The following is a 14,231-nucleotide window of genomic DNA, read 5'->3' as shown; positions in this document are numbered from 1 at the left end:
ATATCACGGGGGCTGCTTCTCTTAAATTAAGTCACTTAGAAGGGTATGTAATCCCTTCAGAATGAAGGGAATCTAGAACACTCCGGAGCAGCACAGGGTGGGGACATAGAATTGCTAACATTCCTAGGAAGGCGAGCCCAGCCCTACAGCAGCTAAGGTTTCGGGGGTTTCTAGTTTCAGCGTAGGAGCAGAAGTGTATGTTATCTCACTAGTTAAGATCTTCCCTCCCTCCCGGGAGATCGGGAGATCGAAGCTCCAATCCTGCAGCTTTGTAAGGCTTCCCCAGAGGTGGAAGTAACTTACCTGTGATTACAGTCCACAGGTAGGACTGAGCATTTGCCTGGGACACGACACTGGGGAAAGAAATGACTCTGGTCTTGTCCCATCTAAGCCTCTTGTCATGGAGCATCGTGTGTGTGTGTGTGTGTGTGTGTGAAGAACTTATTCCCCAAAAGACAAATTGCTGAGTAATGACAGCACTATCCGGTCCAGTGGTCCAGCGTGTGGGTGTGGCGAGAAGGCAGCTCTTCCTGAGTGGAGGGGTTGGGAAGCCAGTTTACCTCCAGACCAAATCTTTGAGGAAACCTCAACCATCTCTTCATCCTTGAACTGTAACGCAAACCCAAATGCTAGAAAGGAGCACAGTAGGATGTGGGGTGCTGGTGAGAGCAGCCTGTACGCAGAGACCTAGGCTGTGCCTGTGTGGGTGCTGCCAGCTTGGGTTGGGCAAGCAAAACCACGGCATACTCCAAAGCGCAAGCCTCACACCATGTTGAATCTCATGTCCACTGTTCTTAAATTACTCTATCCTTTTTGCCTTGTTCCCTGAAGGCCGATCCAGTGTCTTAGGTGAGTTTGGATTTAGAAGTTTAAGCTAATAAAAATTAATTGTACTTTTAATACGTTTTTGTTTTTTTTTAACTAATAAAAACATACATAAATGCATGTAGGTAGGTAAATAGTAGATAGAAAAGTAGACAAATGTGTGTGTGTATATGAGAGAGAGAGAGAGAGAGAGAGAGAGAGAGAGAGAGAGAGAGAGAGAGAGAGAGAGAGAGAGATCAAAGATTAAAAGTCAGGTTTGAAAGAACCACTCATCTTGAGACAGGGTCACACTATAGAGCTCAGGCTGGACTCTATAAACTTAGCACTGTACTATTATCTCCACTTCTTCTTTTTAAAGACTTTTTTTTTTTAGTTTAATATATGAGTGTCTCCATGTACACCTGCATGCCAGAAGGGGGCCCAAGATCTCCCTATAGATGGTTGTATGCCACCATGGAGTTGCTGGGAATTGAACTCAGGACCTCTGGAAGAGCAGTCAATGCTCTTAACCATTGAGACACCTCGCCAGCCCCTATCTCACCTTCTTACATGCTGGAATTACAGGCCTGTACCACCACACCCAGCTTGGCACTGGTTATTTTCAGATTATATTAACAAGGCTAATGATGTCTTTAACAAATAAGAGAAAAAGGATAATTTAAAGATATCTTTGTTTTTCTATGACACCAGAGACCAATAATATGAAGGAAAGTTGATTTATTGTTCTTTAATTATGTTATCTTTAATTATAGTCTGTTGTTATGGACTGAGTTGTGTCTCCTTGGGACCTTCAAGTATGATCTTATTTGGAACTAGGGTGATTTCAGATGAACTTGGTTAAGATTAGTGGAGGAGGCATCCAGCCATACTGATCTCCTTATTCACACACACACACACACACACACACACACACACACACACACACACACAGGAAGGGCACCTGGGTGGGGAAGAAGGCACAGGTAATGTATTTAAGTGCCACAGGCAGTCTTGACTGCCCGTAGGCATCAAGAGTTTGAGAGGAAGCCTAGGGTAGACTCCCCCTCACTGTCAACACAGGGTGTAGACTCTGCCGACACCTTGGAATTTGAGTTTCATCCACTAGGATAAAGACAGTTTCTGTTGCTGAAGCCTGATAGTTCATAGTACTTCAGGATGCTATGGAGCCAGAGCCAATGTATATACCCAAGGAGAAGGAAATAAACAATGTGATGACCTACTTATTCTAGAGACCAATTGCATGATAGAATTATCCCGAGGAGCAATGGCGCTTCTTACTGTCAGTTCCTGGGGAGCAGAATTTGGCTTCTTGATGTTGATCTCGATGCTGTTGCTGCCTTGTTTCACCTGCACGGGAGAGCCGTGCACCGTGGCCACACCTTCAAACATCTGGGACTTGGTTAAGGAAGGGCCAGGGGCTGCTGCTGCGGGGCCTTCTTTTTCCTTTCCTTCCTCATCTCCAGGGGCCATTTCCCCATTCATGTTGACCTTCCCATCTACCTATAAGAGCCAGGGTGAATGAGAAAACATGCTATTACACAACCGAAGATGAAAACCAGACCCATCTCTGAATCGCCTTAGAGAAGTCTTAGTCTTAAAGGAACCTCCCCAGAGCTTCCATGGGTTCTAGAAGTCAGCTGTCTGTCAATGCTCTCTGTAGGGCTTCGGTTTGCCCATGTTATGACTGGATGAAATTTCATGTTCATCTGAATCTTTTTTTGTTTGTTTTGTTTTGTTTTGTTTTGTTTTGTTTTGTTTTGTTTTGTTTTGGTTTGGTTTGGTTTGGTTTGGTTTGGTTTTTCGAGATAGGGTTTCTCTGTATAGCCCTGGCTGTCCTGGAACTCACTCTGTAGACCAGGCTGGCCTCGAACTCAGAAGTCCACCTGCCTCTGCCTCCCAAGTGCTGGGATTAAAGGCATGTGCCACCATGACCAGCTTTATAGGTTATCTTGTTGTGGAAGACTTTTTTTTTTTTATCACACACACACACACACACACACACACACACACACATGGAGGGCAAGGATTCTGATATTATGTTATATAACAATAAATCTCATTTTTCTATTTAATTTTATAATTCTATTTTTTTCTTAAGGGAAAAAAAGCCCATGCTCATTGAAATGTTTTTGATTCACATTCCATATTTAGAGGAGGCAGCAAGAGTGAGGAGAAGGGGAGGGGCTCACCTGGCCTATGGACATGGCCACCTTCCTAACGGTTGAGCCAATTATCTGTGGTGAGATGACCTATGATCCAATTCTGACTCTGCCACTCAACAGCTATGCAATCTCACAAGTTTCTGACTCTCTGTGCAAAAATGCAGATTTTAACATAACGACCTTCTTCAGTGTTGTTGGGGGGTGGTGTCATAGGACTAAAGAATGCTTAGGACTCAGAGCAGCATCTCACACACTGCTGGCTGTTCATATTAGATCTTCTAGAGTCTCTGAGAAGGAACAGTGGAAGGCTGCGTATTAGCTGTGGTTAGTTTACTTTGTGCTACAGGCCAGCATGCTTTTGTCACCTGCTACTTGCAAGAAATTTGCAACACAATTCAGCGCACACACATGAATATGGTAGAAACAGATAAACAGTATGCTTATCTTATTGAGTGTGATCTGTGTGATTTCTATTGTATTCTTATTGTCCACTTCGTTCTTTAAAATGATGGTTCTGAACCACTAAGCTGACAACAACCCACCAGCAGGTTTGAAACAAGGTAGTCTTTGGAAAACGATGTTTAAGCTGTATCACTTGATCTTTCTTTACTCTTTTATTTTCTTTCTAAAAATATGGTATGGATTATTCATTTGGTTTTGAGACAGGATCTTGCTGTTGTGGGTGCACACAGACACAGACACACAGACACACACACACACACACTTTTCTAAGCTGCTTTGTCTCTCTAATCTAGTAATAATTGTCCTATGTACATGTTACTATGGCAACAACTGTTCATTTATTTTTGAGAACGTAGTTTGTTGTTGTGACTATGTGAGAGCAAGCACACACACACACACACACACACACACACACACACACACACACATACACACACAGTGAAGGAGACATAGGCTACCAAACAAAATTGATAAGGTTTTCTCAGAGTCTAAGTTCTGTCATAAATTCTTCTATCCTAATCATCACAAGGTCACATTGTATCATTTACATAAGTAAGAGGAAGTGGATCTCTAAATGATGTGATCAGATACCTAGATAGCCAGTTACAGAAATGTACTCCCACCTATGTTCTGGGCTTCCTCATCATAACGCTTTTACGGAAGGTTACACCATCCATTATCCTGGCCCCAGGTGAAAAGAAGTACAAAAATATTTTGGTCACTTGAGGACACTGCTAGGCACACACACACACACACACACACACATTTACACACACAGGTCTTCAACTTCTCTTGAATCTCAGGAAGAATTTATTTATTCACTTTTGCTGAATGTCCTGGGTATCTAGCCTAGGCTCTTAGCAAAGATGGAACCATGAAGAATAAATGTAGAGTCTTTACCCTGTTAGGGACAAACATTTTCAATCAATCTGGATGAGATGGCCAGTCATTCATCTTTGTTTTTTTTTCCAGCAAAGGTACAGATAGATATATTTAGATACTTAGATTTATTTAAACACAAGTCAGACAGTAGGTTTTAAGCTCTCTCTGAAGTTGAGTAGTGAAGGTCTACTGAGCTCACTGCTTGGGCTGTACAGACTTCTCCTAGCCCTAATGGCAGTGCAGTAGCTCCTATTGATACACTCCACTTTCCTGCAAGGACAATATGAACTGACTTTTCTTTGGAGCAGAAGGAGCTTAAGACGCAGGCCAAATGTTCCTCTGTATATCGGAGGACACTGGAATATGAGCAAACGCAAATATGCTTGCTTGCCAAAGGGTTTTTGGTTCTCAAAAATGATTTTATAGAATCTCTAGTAACGCAGCCCAGTTTTCCGCTCAAGGAAAACCCTGTCTTACCTGATGACAAGCACACCCCATGCCACCATGTGTCTCATGTGCTATTTTCCTCGAGTGTAGCAATTCTTTGGATAGAGTGTAATTCCTTCCTATAAGATATAGCTGTATATTTTTCTTTTTAAACAAAAGGCAAACACAGTCTGACTTTGCCGTGCACCTTGATAACTACAGGTTTGGAGGATCGCTAAATAAGGATTGGTTTACGCTGCTCTATGAGAAACCATCTCATCAAACCAGAAACAGACCTCGCTTGTCAGGTGACTTGTCAATCACTGGGAGCCCACTAAGAGGAACAAGAGAAGTGAGAGGAACACCCATCCCTTAAGTATCTGCAAGAAAAGCTCCTGAAATATGTGTATTATGGTCCACGATAAATGTTTGACAAAAGGCTTCTGTCCACAAGCTACCCACAGTTCGGTTTCCTCTCTCTCTCTCTCTCTCTCTCTCTCTCTCTCTCTCTCTCTCTCTCTCTCTCTCTCTCTCTCTCTCTCTCTCAGAATTCACCCTACCTTAAAAGTCTTCAGAACCTCTTGAGAGTTTTTGGGCTGGGAGTAAGGCCTGGGGGTCAGCATAGGCACTGTGTTTGGAGTGATGGTTTTGCTTGGAGACCCAGTGCCTATTGCCGCAATGCTCTCTGGGACACTGGTGCGAGCGATGGTGGTCTCGACCGTGGCAGTGAACTTGGGTGGGGGCAGTGACTGCTGCCGCAGGTACTTCATGGGGCTGGGGTCGTTCGGGAAGGAGGACACGTTTGGCTCTGTTGAATGGCTTCTTTCCAGGATCTTTGGCATCTCCAAGCGTTCGAGGACAGCCTCACTGATGGTGAACCTCTCGATGTACTGCTGGAGGATCCCCTCGGCCTCCTCCTGCGACCTTGCGTTCTTGTATGCCTCATGAAGTTCCCTCTCTCTCCGCTCTCTGTAGGATGGGACGAGGGGAAGAAGAGCAATAAATATCTAGGAAATTTGCAGAGATTCCCACCAAGGTAGAGTAAAAACCAAACTATAAATAGTAATTTTGGAGCCTGGACCACAGCATGGATTAGAGAAAGCATGACTAGACACTACTGTGCACTGGCGACACAAAGACCCACTTTTCTTGGACGATTTCTCTGTAAGTTTTGATGCTTTTCCTCCGTTCACTTGTCCCATCTTCCCCAGACATCAGCTTCTCCATTTTTTTCCTTTCTTCCTCTTTCTTGATCAAGTCCTGAGAAGCGCTTCTTCTCCGGCTCTTCCAGCGAGCCAGGTCCTGGCGGGGGGGGGGGGGGAGAGAGAGAGAGAGAGAGAGAGAGAGAGAGAGAGAGAGAGAGAGAGAGAGAGAGAGAGAGAGAGAGAGAATGTTCATTCTCAGCCTGCACAGAATTCCCTGCCTGTGACTCACGGACCTATAAGCCCTAAGGCACTATGCTGGGACACTTCCACATAATCCTGTGAAAGTCTGGTTGGAATAAGGATGCCTGGAAGGCAGGGAACACTATCATTAACAGGACAGCAAATTTGATAGAACTGTCTTAAAGGTAATATAGAAAAATTTCCCCTCCCCCTATTTCCACCTCTGCATTGGAAATAGATATCCTGGCACCAGAATGGTAGAGATTCATGTACAGCTTTCTCTTGGATGGGAGTGAAGACAGAACAAGTGGCTTTGGAGTTGAGTCTTATGGACCAACTCCAACTCTTATCCACCGAGAGGATATGTGTGAATTCCTCTGGGCCTCAGGAGAGCATGGAGACCTGTCCTACTGGTAGTTACAGCACAGTGAGGGAGCGGCCTCTCGGTTAGAAGGATGAGCTGGAAATGGGGAATAGCCCAGTCTATTTAGCACTTGCATTGTTCAGTGTTTCTTGGCCTCTTTGAACTCATTTTTATCTTCTTTAATTGGGGGCGGCTGATCCAACCCTGCTTGCAATCTTGGGAGTAAATGTGATGACACTTAGGTGCTAGACACTGATGTAATATCAGGACATTGTGCTAATTTGGGAGAAGTCAACTTTTTGACTGATGGTGGAAGTCAGGTTTACAACAGTGACCCCCCTCTCTGCTAATCCCAAGCCCGTCCTGCCTTTGCTCTTTGCTGCTCAATACAACGTTCTGGATTCTCACCAGCCTCTCCCACCTTCCTTTCCTGGTTTGAATCTTGCCTCTCAACTCACTAGCTATGGAACTTTGGGCAGTGACTTAGCTGGGCTGGGGCTCATCTGTGGATGCTGGATGAATAACCGTTGTTAGTACAGAGTTACTAAACGATGAATTACCCAGAGCAAAGCGTTTCGAACAGTGCCTGCTACTGGTACAATTAACGCTGACAGCTGCAGTCATCGTCGTCATCCATCAGTCTTAAATATAGAATATTAAAAGACAGCACACCACAGCTCTGCGTCTATCCTAATCGCCTGCCTCCCATCCTTTCTCTTTGTGACCAAGCTTTGGTCCAGAGTACCTGCTGCTACACACCAGTGTCGGTTTTTCCTCTCTTCTCGTTCCCGCGGACCTATCCTTTAATCTTCACCCAGGCCGGTCTCTCTCTGTAATGCTGGGGCGGCCCTTCCCAGCATGACTTTGAAGTCCAAGTTACCCTCCCAGTCGGGTGGTCGGCTAAGTCCCTCCCCACTGCCCGCGGCCTTGGCCAGAACTCACATCTTGCCATTTGTCGTCCTCTTCCCTCAGCTGGTTATTTATCAGCTGCAGCTGCTCCTGGCGGGCCCTGCTGTGCGGCAGCACCGCTGCCTCCTCCTCACACCGCATGTCAAACATACTCGTGCTCCTGATGCGGAGAGAGCAAAAAACAAAAAGCAAGCAGCATGAGAGTCGGCGGCGGCCTCCTTTCGCCACTGCACACCGCCGCCTGGGGGCGCTACCGGGCTGAGAGCCGCCTCTTCGCTCTGCAGCAGGAAGCAGCCTCCAGCAACACAGCCAAGAGATGCCTTTGTCTTCATTGATGGCCCTGAATGGGGGAGCTTTCTAGAAAGGTGCCCGAGAAAGGGCCAGGTGAAAGTATCTAAAAGGCCCGCACTCCTCTCATTCAAAGGTATATAATTTAGGGAGGATATACGTGTTGGAGGAGGTGGCGGGCGGGAACATTCCATTGCAGTGGAATTTCACACTGCACTTGGTGGTGAAAAGAGAGAGCGTGCCTGATTTACGTGCGCAGAGATGATTTCTTCACTTAAAAAAAAAAAGGCATAAGGCCTCAAGAATAAGACACCACCTTTGCATATTTAAATTAAGGCTGGGTGTTTTGTGGCTATTTCTTTTTCCTTTTTCTTTATATAATAACATAATTGATAGTTCATCTTGGAATCAAGAAAATAAGGCATTTTGTACTAAGAAGAAACACTCACATAAATGAGGGTATAGTTTGCACCCTAATGTGTTTTGCATCCAACTGTTTTGATGTATTTTTGACGGGATTCCTCCGATTTTACTTTTTGAAGGGGAAGGGCGGGGCGGGTAAGGAGGAAAAGCAACCCTTTTGGCTGTGCCTGCAGTTGATAAACCCTGCAGGAGCTTGCTAAGACCGCAGAGCCTCTGTGATGCTCACACAGCCCTGTTAAGAGCAAGCATTGAAGCAGCAGGGTAACACAGGAGTAGAGACCAAAGCAAAGCCCCTTCCCCTCTCCCATGGGGGGGAACTAGCTCTGAGACCAAAAGGTCACCCGGATCACTTACTCAGGAAGTTAAGTGGGAGCTTACGTAAGTTTAGGGGTTCAGGAGTTAAGAAAGTTAAGGAGAAACCTTCTAAGTCCCCTAGGTATAGAAGAGGGTGATAATCCATTTTTTTTTTGAAGATGGCTTGGGGGGTTAGGGGGTGGGATGCTGAGGGGGGCAGGGATAAGACATGCACTTGGAAACCAACTGACTCCAGGCATTATCAGAGGTGCACACAGCAGGAGCACTGTGGGGTGAATCTGCATGAGCGCGAGCGAGCAAGCGGCTGGGTTCCTGACCACTTTCTCCAGGTGCTGGACATTGAAAATCTAACCTGAGATTACAACTCAAGGCTAGAGTGTTCTAAGAATTCAACTGCGGGGATGTGTGTGTGTGTGTGTGTGTGTGTGTGTAAGTAGAAAAGTCTAGCCCATGGTGGGTTTTTTCTCTCACATAAGTAGGTCTTCTAGAGATAGATGGAAACTCTTATACTTTTTTCCCCTATGCTTGGAGGTGAGGGAACGGGTCTACCTTTAAAATAATAATATAGCCAGTTATTTTGAGGCAAATTACAATTTCTACTAAGGCTTTCAGATGAATAAATGTCTCTGAGCTGCACATCTTACAGACCAGTAAACAAATTGTGGGGAGAGAGGAGGCCCCTGACTTTGCTGCCTGCGCTCTAAAGGGCAGAATTCCAGATTGGCCAAAATAGGTGGCTATAGAGCATTGGCTTCTGCAGGGGTGGGAAGGAAATAACTGGCTTCCTCCGAGTATGGGATTCAGCTCCTTCCCCAGCCAGTCGCTGAGGGAACCGGTGAGGCCCTCACAGTTGCCTCCTCTGCCTTGATTTACCATCTCCATTCCCACTGTGAAGCTCCAACTTACCCTAGCCCAAATGTGGCCAAAGGACAGATAATTAAGTGGGACTCTCTTATATCAGGAAGAACTATCTCCCTAACCCAGGCTTTTTGTATTTTTTAAAAAGAAATATCAATTGTTTGCATAAAAGAATCTGAAAAAGTCCAATTTGAAGTAAGAAAAACTCTGAATAAAATGTTCCCTGACATTCCCAAGATGCAGGCCCTCTGGCAGAGTCCTGTTGGGAGAGGAGCAATGTGCCATTGAGGAGAATGTATGACCATGGAATGACAGAGAGATCCTGACTGGCCAGGAGGTGGAGACTTCACTATGTTTATGGTAAGTTTACCCTGACATATTTAATCAGGACACTTTGTCTTTTGATTGGGCTATATCTTGTATGTCAATTAATTGTGTAGTTTATGCTAGTAATTGCCTTTAAAGATTGTTGGGAAAGGAAGAAGGGAAAGAAACTAAAAGACAGTAGTATCCAGTTCTATTTTAAAAATTAACTCTTAGTATCACCTTGTGATTTTGTTCTCCCCATGACTCGTGTCATGAGCGCCTGCTGTAAGTGATTATTTGGCGCTTTTGTATATTCTCAAATAAAACCTCTAGACAACAAGTTCCTTGAGTTCTTACTGGTCCACAGGGATAAACACCAGAGAAGGGAGTGCCAAGCCCCACCCCTTTAAACCGTCCCTAACTTTTTCTGTGGCTGGGGTTTCTAAGGCAAGCTTAGGCAAGGTCTACAATCTTCTGAATGTAGTTTCCTTCCCCAAGATCCACTCTGAGCAAACTGTCCTGCAGCCGCACGTCTGGGCGGAGTAAATCCATCCTTCACAATATTGTTGCTCATCAGATCAGAGTAGGGCTTGGCCTCTCAATCACATGCCTCCTCCTGTCAGCGGTGTGAAATATTGCCGCTGAAGGATTTAAGAGTCATACCCAGGTCTCAGTTCTACTGTTGGCTTAACTCATTGCAGTCAGTCAGGCACAGACTGAATTGCATTTTGGGGACACGGAGGTTCTGTCTCCTAGAGAACTACATAATTCTAGACTGCCCATCGGGACTCGGCAATGGAATGTGAGCACTCGGAGTTAAGACTCTAAACCAGGCTGATGTCCTCAAAACAAACACAAGGAAAAGCATGATGGGAAAAGAGTTGTCTAAAGCCCCCATCTCTGCCTAAATACCATTATGGTTGTCATCAGTAGAAATGACATCTGTAGGTTCTACGCCCTGATTTGCTGTGGAACTTGGGTCAGGACAGCAAGCAACATTCATCGTTCTGCTGATGGCCATGTCTCTGTCAGGCCACGTGGACACTTTTGTGCAACTCTTGTTGGAATGAAATATTAAATCCTTTTCCTCAGAAGACAAATCACCAGACCCAAGAAGATCATTCTGAAAAACCTTCGGCCTTGTACATCAAGGGCACAAGGTTCTGCTTACAGGAAAGCCAACTTTGGGACAGAGTTTGTAAGGTCACAGATGGGGTGATTACGATTTTTCTCAACCTGGGATGTGAGGGGCAGGGTAGGGAAAAGACCTCTGTTCCAGAAGAAAAGCAAGCGGTAGGCAGAGGAACCCGGGTTCCTGTTTTATACCCTTGACCCCTTGCTATGCTTCGGAACTTGAACAAAACCCCAATGTTTGGGTCTTAAACATCCCACAGTTTATACAACTCCAACCTGGTAGAGACTTGGGCTTCTGAATCTATAATTAGTGGTTTAGGATTTGGTTGGTTGGTTTTTGTTTTTGTTTTTTTTTTTTAGTTTGGGGGAAAAAGTGACTGTAGAAATGACTACTTCTTTGTTTAGGCTAAGGTCCCTGTGCATTGGGAGTTAAACTGCAAACCTCATGACACCCCCTTCCCTAATTCAATGGTTCAGGAAGGGTACCAATGTCCAAGTCATAAGAGCGGCTTGAGCATGCCAGGCGGTGGGAAATGAGCGGCAAAGCTGCAGCATTAGCCACACATTAGCATCATGCTTAAGTTGCTGTCTCCATCACTTCCCCTGCACAGAACACACGATCCTGGTGGCACCCCGGTGCTCGTCTGTGCACCGGGCTTACTGTGCAGCTCGCTGCGGCCTCCGTTGCATGCCAATTAGTGGTAAGTACAGGAAGCATGCAGTTTAGGCTAGTGATTAATGTGATCCTATGAACACGATAGATGCCACTTACTCTGCGTCATCTGACACAGGAGTTCTGGGACCGTATCTACAAGATCAAATACAAAATTAGAGAGGGCTGGCAGAGAGTGGATGCTGTGACTGACCTGGAAAAACAAACTGTGGGAGAAATCAGTTCGTGTCTACTAAACCTTTTTTGCTGGTCATGCTGTAAGAGAAATGTCATTACACAATTAGCAATATTCATTAGCTACTTAAAAAAAAAGCCAAAATCAAAGCCTTCATATTTCCAAAGGGTATAAAGTTGCCATTAAGACCCAGAAGAGAAATAAAAAAAATCCCATGCTGCCCACAAAGAAAACTCTGTTTAATGGAAACACAAAAGCTTGGGGTTAACTCACAGTATTCAGAAAAGACAGCCTAAAATGCAAATACACTACAGTTATTTGCACACACACGGCTCATGCCCCTGTGTTGGTGTAATGGGCTGTCATGGACATGCAACATACATGAACCCTCACTGAGCTGCTCTGATGTGTTAATGCATCTGCACAGACAGTATCAAAGGCTATTCCTACGGGTTTTCTAAGAGCAAACCCGAACTTCAGCCAGAACTCCAATCAGTACTTTCCGCCTGCATTTGACAGAAACCACAATTCCTAGAAAACGGGTCGTCTTAATCAAAACCAGACTCAGAGGCTATCCCACAGCTGGAAAAAACCAAGGTTTGTCCTGATCTTTTCTATTCTCCTGCTAATCTGGGTTTACAAAGCTACATTCTCGGCGGTATGATTATGTGAGGGCCAAATGTAGAAAAGATCTGAAGGTGAGAACATCACTGTATGGGAGCACGCATCTGAATGAACAGCTCCCATGATCGCGCATCCCTGCAGCAAGGCACTGTCCTCTTCTGCTCCCAAAAGGCCGCTCACTTCTGTATTCTTTTTTTTTTTCTTTTTTGGTTTTTCGAGACAGGGTTTCTCTGTGTAGCTCTGGCTATCCTGGAACTCACTCTGTAGACCAGGCTGGCCTCAAACTCAGAGATCAGCCTGCCTCTGCCTCCCAAGGGCTGGGATTAAAGGTGTGTGCCACCACCGTCACCACCACCCGCTGTCACTTCTGTATTCTGAATGCTGTAAGGAGACTATCCTGCTTCTAGCTTCCAGAAACCACACCTGGTTAGCAAAACATTACCTTGTCCCATGATCCATAGCCTATCAGGTAATTTCTGAATGTTTCTTCCTATAATTTTAGAGAAATTGCCCCAACAATGCATGAACACATACACACACACACACACACACACACACACACACACACACACTCCTTTCTTTCTTTCAACTTTCATCACTCTAGAACATTCCACATTTATTGACAATCATTATTTCATTCATAGGGAAAACCTGAAAATGAAGGCTGCCTTTGCTGATAAGAAGAAGGTAGTTAGCACTTGGCTTCAAGGGGCCTTTTTAGTTATCAAATCTGTGGGTAAGACCCCAGCTTTCTGTTGGGATGGACAAAAGCAAGACAACCAAAGGACTGTGAGAAGACTGTGCTGGCAGAAGACTCATTCTGTTCTCCAGGGGCCACTCCCAAAAGGTACTAGTTTAAGCAGGATCCTCAGTGTGCCCCAAATGCCACAACTGTGAGGCAAGTGACGAGAGGACTCTTCCCCACTAGGGAGGGAGCATGGTCAGGGTCACTTCTGAAGCCTGGATACATGGATTTTAGTCAGTAAAAAGGCCCACTAGAGCACTCATATTCAAATGCGGGGCTTGCTAAACCATCTTTGAAAGAGAAGTTATTCTTGATGGATAAATAATGGAGAAATGGTTAACTAACAATTGTATGGCCTTGTGTCTCTATGGATATCCAGTTAGTATTTTATCTAAGTATAACACAACGCAGAACTCGAGCTTATGGTGCGCACACACAGTCTTGTCCTAGCTAACTGTTAGCTTCGGGATAGATCTGAACTTCAATTGTTTTCTTCACAGAACAATGAACAGCATTCAAGGAGGTCTCTGCTGGTAACAGATTCTTCCTAAATTGTGAGTCTCACCATGCAAGAAGCTTTCTGCCTGTTCTCCCTCGGCAGTGGCTGGAGGAGGCCCCTGAGAGGTAGTTTTGGGATACTGGCAAGAGCACCAGACTCTGAGGATTGCCTTCTGTGCTCCGTTTTCTGTGCGCTCATGGATCTAAGGTGTTTCCTCGTAGGTGGATGTGTTAGTTTTAAGGGCCACAGATGTAAGTAAGACTGCCTTTGCTGTTTAAGAGGAAGATAGTTAGCACTTGGCTTCAAGGGGCCTTTTGGTTGTCAAGCAGGTCTGCTCTCTCTCTCTCTCTCTCTCTCTCTCTCTCTCTCTCTCTCTCTCTCTCTCTCTCTCTCCTTCTCTCCCTCCCTCCCTCCCTCCTTCCCTCTCTCCCTCCCCCACCCCTCTCCCTCTCCCATAGAGATCCTTAAATGCAAAGTAGGAGATACTCTGGGTAAAGAATGTCTTAATGCTATAGGGTACAGAATTGACGACTGTGACAGTCTTGGAATGAGCAACCTACCAGAAAAGTCAATTAATGAAGTTCCAATCTGAGGTAGTAGCATTCAGAAGGGTGATGGAAACAAGGCATATACCAACTGATTATGTTCATACAGCTTCCGGCACTAAGAGAGCATCTTGGAATCACAACAACTCAGTGATGGATCCCTCTGAACTAATTTGAAGTGAGAGTAGAAAATAGCTTTACCCACTCCTCTAGGATGAACACTCAAGTCTT

General features: G+C 45.1%; 1 protein-coding gene across 15 annotated transcripts in view; it reads right to left on the bottom strand.

The window, feature by feature from the left end:
• Limch1 (LIM and calponin homology domains 1) overlaps positions 1 to 14,231 on the bottom strand; it is a 331,238-nt gene that overhangs the window by 46,054 nt on the left and 270,953 nt on the right. For 10 of the 15 annotated variants that reach the window (XM_029477930.2, XM_029477931.2, XM_029477934.2 and 7 more), the window contains 5 exons: positions 11,512 to 11,547; positions 7,449 to 7,575; positions 5,902 to 6,059; positions 5,318 to 5,726; positions 2,104 to 2,325 (listed from right to left, as the gene is read on the bottom strand). In XM_029477930.2, coding sequence (XP_029333790.1) covers positions 2,104 to 2,325; positions 5,318 to 5,726; positions 5,902 to 6,059; positions 7,449 to 7,575; positions 11,512 to 11,547 — 952 coding nt within the window. The remainder of the gene's footprint in view (positions 1 to 2,103; positions 2,326 to 5,317; positions 5,727 to 5,901; positions 6,060 to 7,448; positions 7,576 to 11,511; positions 11,548 to 14,231) is intronic. The other 5 variants (XM_029477938.2, XM_029477943.2, XM_085836743.1 and 2 more) reach the window with 1 other exon arrangement.

The sequence above is a fragment of the Mus caroli genome, unplaced genomic scaffold (assembly GCF_978045245.1).
Source record: "Mus caroli unplaced genomic scaffold, Mus_caroli_1 scaffold_4, whole genome shotgun sequence".
Taxonomy (NCBI): domain Eukaryota; kingdom Metazoa; phylum Chordata; class Mammalia; order Rodentia; family Muridae; genus Mus; species Mus caroli.
This window is presented reverse-complemented; position numbering and strand designations above follow the sequence as displayed.